This window comes from Nyctereutes procyonoides, unplaced genomic scaffold (genome assembly GCF_905146905.1).
Source record: "Nyctereutes procyonoides isolate TBG_1078 unplaced genomic scaffold, NYPRO_anot_genome, whole genome shotgun sequence".
In the NCBI taxonomy this organism is placed as follows: domain Eukaryota; kingdom Metazoa; phylum Chordata; class Mammalia; order Carnivora; family Canidae; genus Nyctereutes; species Nyctereutes procyonoides.
Window position 1 is genome coordinate 45,875,693 of NW_026575126.1, and position 12,563 is coordinate 45,888,255.

At 50.7% G+C, this 12,563-nt stretch overlaps 1 protein-coding gene across 2 annotated transcripts in view; it reads right to left on the reverse strand.

Annotated features, from left to right (window-relative positions):
* The window catches only part of TVP23A (trans-golgi network vesicle protein 23 homolog A), a 31,223-nt gene that overhangs the window by 912 nt on the left and 17,748 nt on the right, over positions 1 to 12,563 (reverse strand). Inside the window, exons 3-6 of one of the 2 annotated variants that reach the window (XM_055340200.1) lie at positions 2,800 to 2,944; positions 2,208 to 2,297; positions 1,851 to 1,979; positions 657 to 785 (exon numbers count right to left, since the gene is read on the reverse strand). In XM_055340200.1, the coding sequence (XP_055196175.1) occupies positions 657 to 785; positions 1,851 to 1,979; positions 2,208 to 2,297; positions 2,800 to 2,944 (493 nt within the window). Of the gene's footprint in view, positions 1 to 656; positions 789 to 1,850; positions 1,980 to 2,207; positions 2,298 to 2,799; positions 2,945 to 12,563 lie in introns of both variants that reach the window. The other variant, XM_055340199.1, reaches the window with a different exon arrangement.

The following is a 12,563-nucleotide window of genomic DNA, read 5'->3' on the forward strand; positions in this document are numbered from 1 at the left end:
TCTGCTGATTCAAAGGCCAGAGCAAACCCACAACATAACCAAAAACCTGCAGGGCTCATTGCTCAATCAAGGTCTTGGCAGAAAGCAGCACTGTTCAAATTTTAAGACGGGTCAAACCATTTTAAGAGGAGCTGGTCAAATTTAAAAGATCTCATGCTTCTAGAAATATATGCTAGGTTAAAATATGCTAGGTGTGTGTGTGGTACTTAATCCTGTAGTTTTAAAATCACTTAAAGCTAATAGTGGCAGTCACAAAAGGACCAGTACTGCAGGATTTGACTTCTGTGAAGTTCCCAAAGGAGTCAGGTTCAGAGAGCCAAATAGATGGTGGGAGGGGAGGCTGGGACTTACTGTGTCATGGGGACAGAACCTCAGTTTGGGGAGATGAGAAAGTTCTGGAGATGGATGGTGGTGATGGCTGCATGACAGTGCGAACGTACTTACCACCATTGATCTGTATGTTTAAAGTGGTAAGTTTTATGTTGTAGAAATTTTATGCCCCACCTCCATGGGCACATGCGTGTGCATGCACACATACACAGAACACTGTGGCAGCCGACTTGATACGAAAACAGTTAAAACTGCATTTGCCACTAGGCCACCTGCGCTTCAAACATCGAGTGCAGGGGTCCAGGAGTAAGACTTCAGGAACTCACCGTCTGGAATACCGTCTGGGACAGAAAACTGGCTGTGACTTTGCTGAGGTCACTCTCACCTCCCATCTTACAGAGGATGTAACCATACAGGTTAGCGGCTTGAAGAGAAATCCCAGCTATCACAAGGGCCTGCTCACAAAGCAAAAGTAGTTCTTCTAAGAGCATGTATGGGAATGTTCCTCTCGAACCACAGAAGTGGCTCTGGTCTGTACCTAGTAACAACCAGACGTTTTTTGAGAACTCACAAATCATGGACACCTTATCTAGCAACAACAAAAGACGGTGCCATTATCATCCCATTTTATAGGGAAGAAACTGAAACCCACAGAAACAAAAGTCTCAGAGCTGATGCATGGCTGGGCCAACAACCAAACGCCAGAGTGCCCCCCACTTTTTATTACACTGCTCTTCTGTCTGGATGTTTTCTCACCGAAGGAGCCAGATCACAGCAATGAAATAGAATAATTAAAATAGGGGTGGCTGGTAGTTGAGCGTCAGACTCTTGGTCTCAGCTTAGTTCACGATCTCAGCATTGGGCTCCATGCTGGCTGTGGAGCGTGCTAAAAAAAAAAAAAAGCCTATAAAAACTTAACTCTGAGGCTTGCTTTTAGGAAGAGTTCTAAAGTAGGATATCACATGGTTTTGCTTACAACTTCTCTCAGCATTATTCACAGGAGTCTGAAAGGTTCAACCAAATGTCCGTCAGTGGATGAACAGAAAAAAATGCAGCATGGCCCTACAATGGAATATTATGCAGCCACAAAAAGGAAAGAAGTCTTGATAAATGCTAGAACACAGATGACCCTTAGATAGACTACGTTAAGTGGAAGAAGGGTACAAACGCGTTACATAACTACAGTTACAGAAAATGTTGGGAATAGGTAAGTGTTGAGACAGGAAGATGAGTGCCAGGCATGGAGGAAGAGGGGCACAGGGGAGGTGGTAATGGCTGGAAGGAGGGTACAGGGCTTCTTTTGGGAGTGCCAATAATATCCTAGGATGGGCTGTGGTGCTGACCGTACACACTTGTGAATATACTAGAAACCTGTTGCGTTGCATGTGCTGAATGGGTGGATTGTAGGGTCTATGAAAGCTCAGCAAAGCTGTCGCAAATCAACAGCTAGTAAAACCCACTTCTGCCATCCTGGTCTGTGCACATGGCAAAGCACTGTCCAAGTCAGGGTGTCGCCTTACCAGCCACTTGAGCTTCAGGGAGAATAAGGTGCTAAAGAGGAACACAATCCAAATAAGCGGGCAGATGATGAGGCCGAGCCAGAAGATACGTGCTTCAGCCTCTGTGGCAGCAATGTGATTCGGAGAGGCCTGTTTGGGAGGAAGACTGCATTTTCAGAATGAGTGAAAATGGTTGCAAAGTCACCTGCGGTCCTCTTGGCTTCTCGTCCATGAACTTCCGCCACACGCTGGTGGCAGCAGCGTGCCTGCAGCGGTAGCTTCAGCACTGCATGGGAACCCGATCTGCACAAAGCCCACAAGGGACCTGTGCAGACTTCCCACAGCCTTTGCCTTGGTTCAACTCCTAACGGACAATACCTTTCTGGCTTCAAAAATCCAGTGGCTTTTCCCATCTTCATCGATCTGGTTCCACCAACGAAGGCCCACCATGAGTCTTCCCGTTACGTTCTGGGGGAAATGGACAGAAGGACTCTAAGCACGCCATAGGAAAAGAGTCATTGTCTTTTCACTGATGAACAAAGTAAAAGTCTCCAGTTGGTGTTGAACTGGCCTGGGGAGTGGGAGCAGGAGCAGAGGGGTCTGAGCTGTGGTGGGTTCTCAAAGCCAGCTGGAGGCTTCTAATTTTTAACCAAGCTTACCTTAACAAGCGATTTCCCTGCCCTGCAACACGTTTTACAAAAAACTGCAAAGCCTATGGAGTTGCCACCCTCTTGAGATACATATTGGTGACAGTTGCAGTTGAGAACTGGACATTTTTTTCAACTCTGAAACAATGTATTTTTCCTCTAATTTCAAGCGATACTGGTTCTTACTCTTAAGTATGGATCTGCTGTTTAAGCAAAAGCACCTCTTGGCCCAAACCAGCCACACTCATTGGTAACGTCAGTGACGTTGAACTATGGCCCTCGTGTTTCAGGAGCAATGGTGTCATGAGCCGGGGGAGCCTTACCTTCACAGACCAGAAGTCAAAGGACAGGAGGAGGAGCACGGTGACAAAGCAGCCCACAAAGCTTCTGCTGAACCAGTCACAGCACACATACGTGACAATGGCACTCACTCGGAAAAACAGATGGAAAAAGGTGGCCAGCGGGTGCCTAGGAAAGAACCCAGAAGCCCCCTCACTGCAAAGGCCAAGAGGGCAATCCCCAAACTCACTGGGTGGGTTCTGACTTGTCACGTTTTCCCCAGTGCTTGTCAAGCCAAAGTCAGGCTGCAGCCCTGAGGACGTCAGCAAATCACAAGTTCTGAGCCACTCATTATTATACTAGAACCTTTCCCCTCTCGAAGAATCCAGTACTTTCCCCCAATTTGATTCCAAATATCATTTGCCCTCTTCGAAACACAGCCACCTTTGAAGTGAAACAGGACAGTGGTCACCTCCTTCCCACCTGGTAGTGATAAGGACCAGTTCCCTAAAGGTAAAGGTTGGGCTGTTCCACCAGTTACTGAGCAGTTCACATGCAGCCCACGGGGTGCAGTCTCCTGTCACCAAGGAACACGTGTTCTGGATAGAGGGAAATCCTGACTCACCCCACACCAATTGCTTTAAAGGAAAAAAGTCTAGAAAGACCAAAGACTCAAAGTTAGCTCAAGAACGAAGACCACCCACCCATATCCAGTGCAGAGAGAACAAATGCCCACAGCGGTCAGGCAGGGGATGGTGGGTGATGCGGACCAGGCCAAAGACATGGCATTATTCCTTCCCCCCCCCCCCCACCTTGGAATCCACCTCGGTGGAGCACAGGTAGAAACAACAAAGCTCGAGAAGACAACAGTGCAAGCCAGGTGGTGAGAGGCAGTGAAAGCGCCACCTGGTGCTAGGGAGCAAGGGGCAGAAGGGCCTCCTCACCCAGTACTGGCAGATCCTTTAGTTTCACAAGGAGCCAGAAATTGAGAGTTGCGACAGGAAAATGTTTTTAAATGATGGCGGCTAAGAATGTTGAAATACAGCAGGCTGGGTCTCACGCTGGCCCACGAGCCTCCACCTGGGTGGTCAGAGAGACAGCCAGCAGAGCCGGAGTTGCGTCAGGGAGGCACCTGCTTGTTCTCGCAAGGAAGGACCATGCCAAGTAAGCAAACGGGGGGCTCATATGGAATTGTGCAGTTTCTGACTCTCAAGGGAACATGAACTTCCTCAGAAGCAGGATTTATAGTGACTTCTGCATTTTACTCCTGGTGTTCCAAAGGAAGGAGCAGTGCCCAAACCCTAGCTGTCCACCTCAAGGCTTCTCATTTGTGCCTTCCAGATGCTGGCCTCTCCTGGCGGCCTGGGTGCAAGCCAGCCTGGGACATGTACCCGGCCCTGAAGAATCAGACGTGATCCCACACAACCTCCACATATGGAATGTTCCCAAAGATTAGAACCTTGGGTGTCTCTCGTATTTGTTTATTACATTTTATTGCTTTTTTTTTTTTTTTTTGAGAAAGAGAACATGCAGTGGGGAGGAGGGTCAGAGGGAGAGAGAATCTCAAGCAGACTCCTCCACATTGAGCACGGAGCCCAACTTGGCGCTTGATCCCACTACTTGGAGATCAAGACCTGAGCTGAAACCAAGAATTGGATGTTCAACCGACTGAAGCCACCCAGGTGCCCCTTCTCTCATACCCTTTAATCCTTAAATCTTCCTGAGGATCTTTTAACTAAATGTCTTAATACAATCTTGCCTCTTTGCCCTGAAGATAAGAGAGTCCCCCGTGCAGTAACTGAAAACTTTTTGAGGTCAGAAGCCATGTCCGAGATTATTTTATGTCCTCAATAGCACCTGGCATTTAAGATTCTCAGCAAATATTTACCGTGTTAAGCCTTGTAATCAGGCCTGTATTGCCGAACAGTATATTGTAGGACAGTATAGACTTAAAAGACATAAAAGACCCATGTGGCCCATGATCCAGGGTAAAACCTGGAAGTTAATGCATATGAATAAATCCCCTGCCCACCCACTTTCGGCTGTGGTTTCTTGAAATGCAGAAAAATTCCCATTGTTGGAAGGTTCTTGGTTGGGTTCTTAAATGATGTCCTTAATGTGTAATGGAAAGTACTAACACCATGGCTACTGTCCTTACTCAGACAAAGCCCAGAGTAGAAAATGATGCTGACTTTGCTCTCAAATACTGCTTTCCTTCCATTTGATGCAGGCTGTCCTCTGGGCCACCCTCCAAGCCCTCCCTTCGGTTCCCCTCCGCGGTTGGCCCAGCCTGTGTCTGCCGCCAACGCCTACATGGTCTCAGACCAGTTTCCTGGTTTTGAGAGTTGCAAAGGTCATGGCTTACACCTGTCCACCCTTCCCTGCTGGGTCCCCCAGGGTTTTCTCTGCTACCTCCATGGGCACAGAGCACACGCACACCAACAGTCATCTCCACCTCCCAATGCCACTGGCTTGCAACCCCACCCTCCCAGGCACCCACCTGGTGGCCCATCGAGAGGCAACCAGTACAGAGGTACCAGGCTGCCAGCATTCAAATCCTAGCTCCAACCTCAGACCAGCGCCACACACCCACTGGACACCTCAGTCTCCACTCCTGTAAAACGGGCATCCCAACAGTGGAACAGTGGCCACTTTGTCACTATTAAAAGATCAAGTGAAGGTGGCACATAAAAAGTGCCTGAAACCCAGATCGTGCTCAGGGACCGTGACAAGCTTACCTCAGCCACTCGAAACTGATCCACCTCCAAGGAGCCCCGCTGTGAAATTCCCCACCTGACCACAACTTTCTCTCTCACCAGCCAGGGGCAGACCTTCACCTCTGCAGGGATCCCCCACATCTCCTGACCGCTCCACATCCCCCCCTTCCCTCCACATCACCGAAGAACCTTCTTCGTTTCTCCACTTTAACAGGCAGTGCTTCCCACTTGATAGCAAAGCCCTCACCCTCTGCAGGCCAGGTAGGAGCCTGGAGGCTGACAGGAGGAGGGGAGGACAGACAGGGGAACAGAAAATGAGATTAATGCAAGGGTGGTGAAGGTGGGGAAAATCTGTGGGTGCCTGGATGGCTCAGTGGTTGAGCATCTGCCTTTGGCTCAGGGTGTGATCCTGAGATCCCAGGATCGAGTCCCACATTGGGATCCCTGCAAGGAGCCTGCTTCTCCCTCTGCCTCTCTCTGTGTCTCTCATGAATAAATAAATAAAATCTTTTTTAAAAAGGGGGGGTGGGGAGAGTCTGGCAGGGTTTCTGTTTCAGTTCAAATCCATTTTCATGGATCTGGGACCCACAACTGAGATCTTCCCTCTTGGAGGAAAGCGCGGCCCAGACCCAAATTTTACAAGGAAAGCCCTGTTCTACACTGGATTCGTAAACTCTGGCCTAAGAGCCAAATCTGGCCCACTTCCTGTTTCTGTAAGTAAAGTTTTATTGGAACGCAGCCATGCTTATTCATTCACTTGCTGGCAGTCGGAAATATTTACCCAGAAAGTATGCCAATCTCTCTGCTCCAGAGCTATCCTGAACAATGATGAAATTAGGTGCTGTTCAAAACAAACCCATATAAAGCAAATTGCTACTAATGGCCCCTCCCCACCCCCAAAAAAAGTCTGCTTTCAAAAGCTGCAGGGTGGAAGCTGGCTGATTGGCAGGACCAATGGATTGTACTAGAAATCAGAGTAGTGTTATCTATGGGGATGGCTGAGGGGACAGTGCCTGGGAAGGTACAGAAACAGGGCTCCTGGACACACTCCCATATCTTTTTTAAGATTATTTATTCATGAGCGATACACAGAGGCTGAGACGCAGGCAGAGGGATAAACAGGCTCCATGCAGGGAGCCCGTCGTGGGACTCGATCCCAGGAGCCCAGGATCACAACCTGGGCCAAAGGCGGATGCCCAACTGCTGAGCCACCCAGGTATCCCCCCACATTCCTATATCTTGATCTCATGTATATACACATAACAAAAGTCCAAACCATCTATTCAGATTAGTGTACCTTATGTACATCACACCTTTAAAAGTTTTGATTGAAACCACTACCCAAAGAGAAATCTTTGCAAATCACCCTAAAAGTTCTAAATGTGATCCCATCCAGCAATCACACCACTCAGAATTTACCCAAAGGGGTTGAAAACTTGGGTCCACGCCTGCAACAGGACACAGATATTCGCAGCAGTGTTCTGCATCATTGCCCCAAACTGGGAGCAACCCAGGATGTCCTTACCAGGTGAATGGATAAACTGGTGCATCCCACACAGTGGCATATTACCGAGCACTAAAGGGAAGTGAGCTCTTGGGACGCCTGGATGGCTCAACGGTTGAGCGTCAAGCCATGAAAAGACGAGGAACCTTAAATGTGTATTACACAATGAAAGAAGCCAGTCTGGGATGGCTACATACTATAGGACTCCAACAGTAGGACATTCTGGAAAATACTATAAATACTATGCACACAGTAAAAAAAAAAAAAAAAAAGGCTGCCAAAGGTCAGTAGGGGAGGGAAGGGATGAATAAGCAAAGCAGAGGGGACTTTCATGGCAGTGAAACTACTCTGTATGATGCCATAATGGTGGGTCGTTGTCATTACATGTGTCAAAGCCCAGGCAATGCACAGGGATAAAACTATACATAAATGGCTTTAGGTAACAATCCTGCGTTGGCTCAGCATTTGTAATACATATAAGACACTAATGCAAGATGTTAGTAGGAGGAAGTTTGGGGTGGGGGCCTTATGGGAAATCTGTACTTTTTGCTGTTTTCCTGTAAACCTAAAAGTACTCTAAAAAATGGACACAGGCAGTGGGTGGGGGTGTGTCTAAACAGTAAATAGGGTAAAATCAGGGAAAAAAAGGTGTCCCATAAGCACACATATCTTCTTTCACATAAACTTTTTTTCCCCCATAAACTACTAAAGCAAGTGTGACCCGAGAGGAAAGGCGGGTGTAATCCTAAAGTCAGCAAGGATCAAACAGCATCCTAAAGCGTTGTCCTTCATTGCACTGTTTAAATTACTTTGAAAACCCGTGCTCTGGTTTTTAAAGACTGTCTCTGGCTTTAATTCCTCAGCAAACAACCTATCTTAAGCTCTCTTCCTTTAAAAACCTCACTCTCAAAAAATAAAATAATAAATAAATAATAAATAAACAAACAAACCTCACTCTCCAGACACTCTGGAAAGCTCTCTGCTTTTCACCAAGACAAAGGTTGAGGAAAGACTTAACCTTTCCTCCTTGGCTTGCTTTTGCCACTTAAAACAAAAAAACCCCAAGCATCTGAGATGATGCCTACAATCTGCTTCCCAACAAGCCGAGGCCCCCAGAGTGGATGGGGGAGAAGAGGAAGTCAGCCACGTGCTGATCCTGACGGAGGCTCACTGTCCCCCATACTTTGAAGTCAATCTGAATTTAAAAAGTAGAAAAATAAAGAAATCAGAGGGAGCCTCCACTTTGCATTGAGGCAAGACATCTTTCAGAATAAACCAAGCCCATGCATGGGCTGATATTCTGGGGGCTCTATGTGGTCAACATAAAAAATCCAGACCTAAAAATCCCCAATTGAGTAATTGGCCATCACAGTTGGATGCATGAGGAAAATTTCAGAAAGCAGGTCCTTCCTTCTGGGACTTACCAGTTCTTCTGCAAAACAAACAAACAAACAAAAACCATAGTGGGGAGACGGGGAGAGGCCACCCCTACTTGGAACATAGATGCGCACCGGGCCCCCACCTGGACAGAGCGGGCTGTGAGAGCCAGAGCCTAGCCGCGCATTCACACGCCATCCTTGCCCTTGCAGATACACCGCCCCGGACAACGTACTACCATCCAGGGCCTTGGTGTACTCATCTGTGAAGTGGGAGGACATCATCAACCCTAGGTGCCTGAGGTTCCCGGAGAGGAAATACCTAGGCCACCAGGCCGGAGGGGACCTCGGGTGGCTGTGGCTGCTCACTCCACTTACTGTCTCTCATTCATCGTCACGATTTTTGAGAGAAGTGACGGGGGGGGGGGGGCGGGGGGAAGCCTTGGCCAGTGGTGCTCTTTCTGGACATCCCGTGTCAGAGGTTTTCCCCCACTGTTAAAAATGAACAGGGTGCTGCTATTTATTTCTTCAGCCCCAACGCCCACTTAGAGTCAGGTGGCTCTTCCGCTCACGGTGGCGGCTGCCAGGAAGATGCGGGAGGAAAGGGACCCCCACGCCCTGGGGGAGACAGCTAAGGCACCACCTGCCCCTCCCTCAGCCTCTCCCCTTGCCTGCCGGGACCTTGTTAGAAATGCAGGATCAGGGGATTTCCGCCCCCCCCCAGACCTCCTAAGCCCAAATCTGAGTTTTAACAAGACCGCGGGGGGGACTCACAAGCGAGGGGCCCTCCTCCATCCCATCTGCAAGGGAAACTCAGCTTGAGGAACAAAGCAGAGGGAGGCTGGAGGGACCCACACCTCGGAGAGCAGAGACCCCGATATGGCCTGCTGAAGCCCGTGGGCCTGGCGAGCTGCAGGGGGGGGGCAGGGGGAAGCATCTGGGCGGAACCTGGTTTTTCTCCTCTAGAACACCCCAGAGGCAGTGTTAGCACCCCTGTCCTTCAGACTCTGGGCTCTTGCTTCAAATGACAGCACGTCCCCCTCCATTCCTGGGATCTCAGCCCAGGACAGGCAGGTTTGCAGACACCTGGGATGTCTGTGTCCTCACTGCTTCCATTCAAAGGGCAGCATGATAGAGGTCTGCGTGTGGAAGCAAAACAAAACAATCCAAAAACCAAAAAAAAAAAAAAAAATCCAACAACTAAAAAACCAGACTTCCCTCTGGTCACCAGGGTTTTAACTCTTGTTTCTGTTCTTTATTTCTTCTTAAAGAGACATCCCAACTTTAGAGGCTGGACAGGCTTAGTGGCAAATCCAAGTGAACCCCCCAGGGCTGAGTCAGTGGGGACGGGGGGCTGCTAAGCCTAGGCTGGGCCCTGCTGGGGGGGATCCTCCCCTCTTCTCCTGGGGGGGGGGCACCTTGACATGGCCCAGAGTTTTCAAAACACCTAGAAGCCAAGGAGCTGAAAAACCTGTCTTCGAACAAAAACTTGGCACATGCATGTTCGTAAGAGCACTAAAGGGAAGTGAGCTCACCATCCTCAAAAGGTGGAAACCCGTGTCCCTCACCAGATGAACAAAGTGTGACCGACCTGTCCACACAGTGGGACGTTACCCCGCTGTAGACAAGAATGAGGCAGGGATGCGTGCGACCATGAGGACAGACCTGGAAAACATGAGGCTTAGTCACAGAAGCACAGGTAGTGTAGGGCTGTGCTGAGAAGAGGCCATGGAGCGGGCAGGTGGGTAGGACGGCCCGGGGCCTTGGTGTGGGCTGGTAGGAACGTTCTGGAGACAGATGGTGGTGATGGTGGCATAGAAGTGGGAACCTATTTACCACTGCTGCACGGTACACGAGAAAATGATGAAGACGGGGGTGCCTGGGTGGCTCAGTCGGTTAAGCACCTGCCTTTGGCTCAGGTCATGATCTCAGGGTCCTGGGATCGAGCCCCATGTAGGGCTCCCTGCCCAGCAGGCAGCCTGCCTCTCCCTCCGTCTGCCTCTCCCCCCTGCTTGTGTGTTCTGTTAAATAGTCTTTTTTTTTTTTTTTAATGGTGAAAATGGTAAATTTTAGATTAGGCCTATTTCACCACAATAAAAAAATGTGGCAAAAGCTAAAAGAGGGAATGAAGCCGTACTGGCCAATGCTATAACATGAAGGAGTCTGGAAAATATGATCGTGAACAAAAGCAGCCAGGTCACGTACTGTAGGATCCGGCTCATAGGAAACATCTAGAAACAGGCCAATCTAGGGGGATGGTGAGCGCCTGAGAGGCTGCCTGGGGCTGGGGGCACAGGGGGGTTTGTGTTTAATGGGGATGGGCTTCCTTTTGGGGGTGACCAAAAGAGACTGGAACCAGATAATAGTAACGGCTGCACACATGTCACTGAATTGTTACTTTAGATGGTGAAAAATAGTCCCTTTCACATCACGTATATTTAACCGCAATTTAAAAGCAAGAGAGGGATGCCTGCCTGGGTGGCTCAGTGGTTGAGCATCTGCCTTGGGCTCAGGGTGTGATCCTGGGGTCCTGGGATTGAGTCCTGGGTCGAGCTCCCCGCAGGGAGCCTGCTTCTCCCTCTGCCTGTGTCTCTGCCTCTGTGTGTGTCTCATGAATAAATAAATAAAATCTTTAAAAATAAATAAAAGCAAGAGAAAAGAAATGGAGGAATGAGAGGCACAGCTTTCAGGAGTTCTGCAGGAAGAAGGCAGGGCAGGGGAGCAGGGGGTAGTGGGCACAAATTCAGGCGCGCACACATACGTCAGCTGCCTGGGTGCAAACCCCAGCACCACCCCTGGAGACCTGTGTGACCTCGAGCAGGTGACTTCACCTGTATGAGTCCCAGTTCAGAGTCAGGGCTGCCAGGGGCTTCCGGTCAATCACAGTTCACGTGAGGCATATTCCCTCAAGTTGTGCAGTGTGAGAGCGGCTAGCGGCACCAACTGCATGCGCCGAGCTGCAGGGAAGATCCCAGAGAACCTGCGGGGCTCAGGAAGTGCCAGGCGTGCAGAAATCACGCGCTTGTACTGGGGTGCACTCCTTCCACCAGCAGAAGCCCCTTTGCTGCACGGACATCTCACCTGGGTCTCCCGTTAAATCAGGATGCGGACTCGGAAGGCCTGGGGTGGGGCCTGCACTTCACTGAGCACCAGGTGATGCCGCTGCCCTTGGGGCCGCAGGAAGAGGGGAAAGCAGTGGCCCTGTGTTCCTTCCTTCCCCCGGCACCGCAAGCAGGGGGGGGGGCTTCAGACAGAAATTTCTCTCCCGCAGCCTGGAGGCCAGAACTCCCAAATCACAGTGTGCACAGGGCGGGCTCCTGGAGGGCTGCGGGGGAGCCTCCACCCCAGGCCTCTCTCCCACCCGACCTCCTGATGGCAGCTTAGGCCTCCTCGGCCTGTGGCTCCTCACCCCAACCTCCGCCCCCAACCTTCTCCACGGGTCTGTCTTCAAAAGGCTGGCCTTTTACAAGGACACCAGCCACACTGCAGTAGCAGCGCCCCCTCCACCCGCCGGCTCCTTTTAACTACGTCCACAGAGACCCTACTTCCAGATAAGGTAACCTTTGGAGGGGGCTAGAACTCCCACCTGTTTTGGAGAGGAGACAAGTCAGCCCCTAACACCTACCTTGGGACAACTGAGCCCAAATAAGCCAGGTAGGAAGGAGCTAGAGAGACGTCCTGCAAAGGAGGACGTGGAAGCCCAGGGAAGCGAACCGTCCCAGGGTCTGAGCAAAGCAGCATTGACGCAGGGGATGGCAGCTGGAATCAGGCCCCCCTCCCGTCTCTGGCTGGGCACCCTCTCCGGGGAGGAAGGGTCCCCCTTCCTGGTTTGCACGAAGCCCTAAGGGCTAGCAGCTGCTCTGAGCCCCAGCTCAGTCCAGAGCTTCCGCGCCGCCCCAGCTGCCCCGCGGGGAGCCACAGATCAATGGAAAGGGGACCCATACTTGCTGACGACAGTGACCCCGGCCCCCAAAATACGTCCACTAAGAGATGGCAGTCCGGGCCCACCTGACACACATCACCTGACACAGAGCCTGGGGGCTGAGGCAGGACACGCACCCGGATTCCTGGCACGGGTGGAGAAACACGCACGGTGAGGCCGTAGGCAGCAGGGAAGCCGCCGGAGGCCGCCTGAGTCGGGTCAGGAGGCTCAGAGGCCGCCTGCCAGGGGCGCCCCGCGGCGACGGCGGGCCAATCCGAGTACCAAGGAC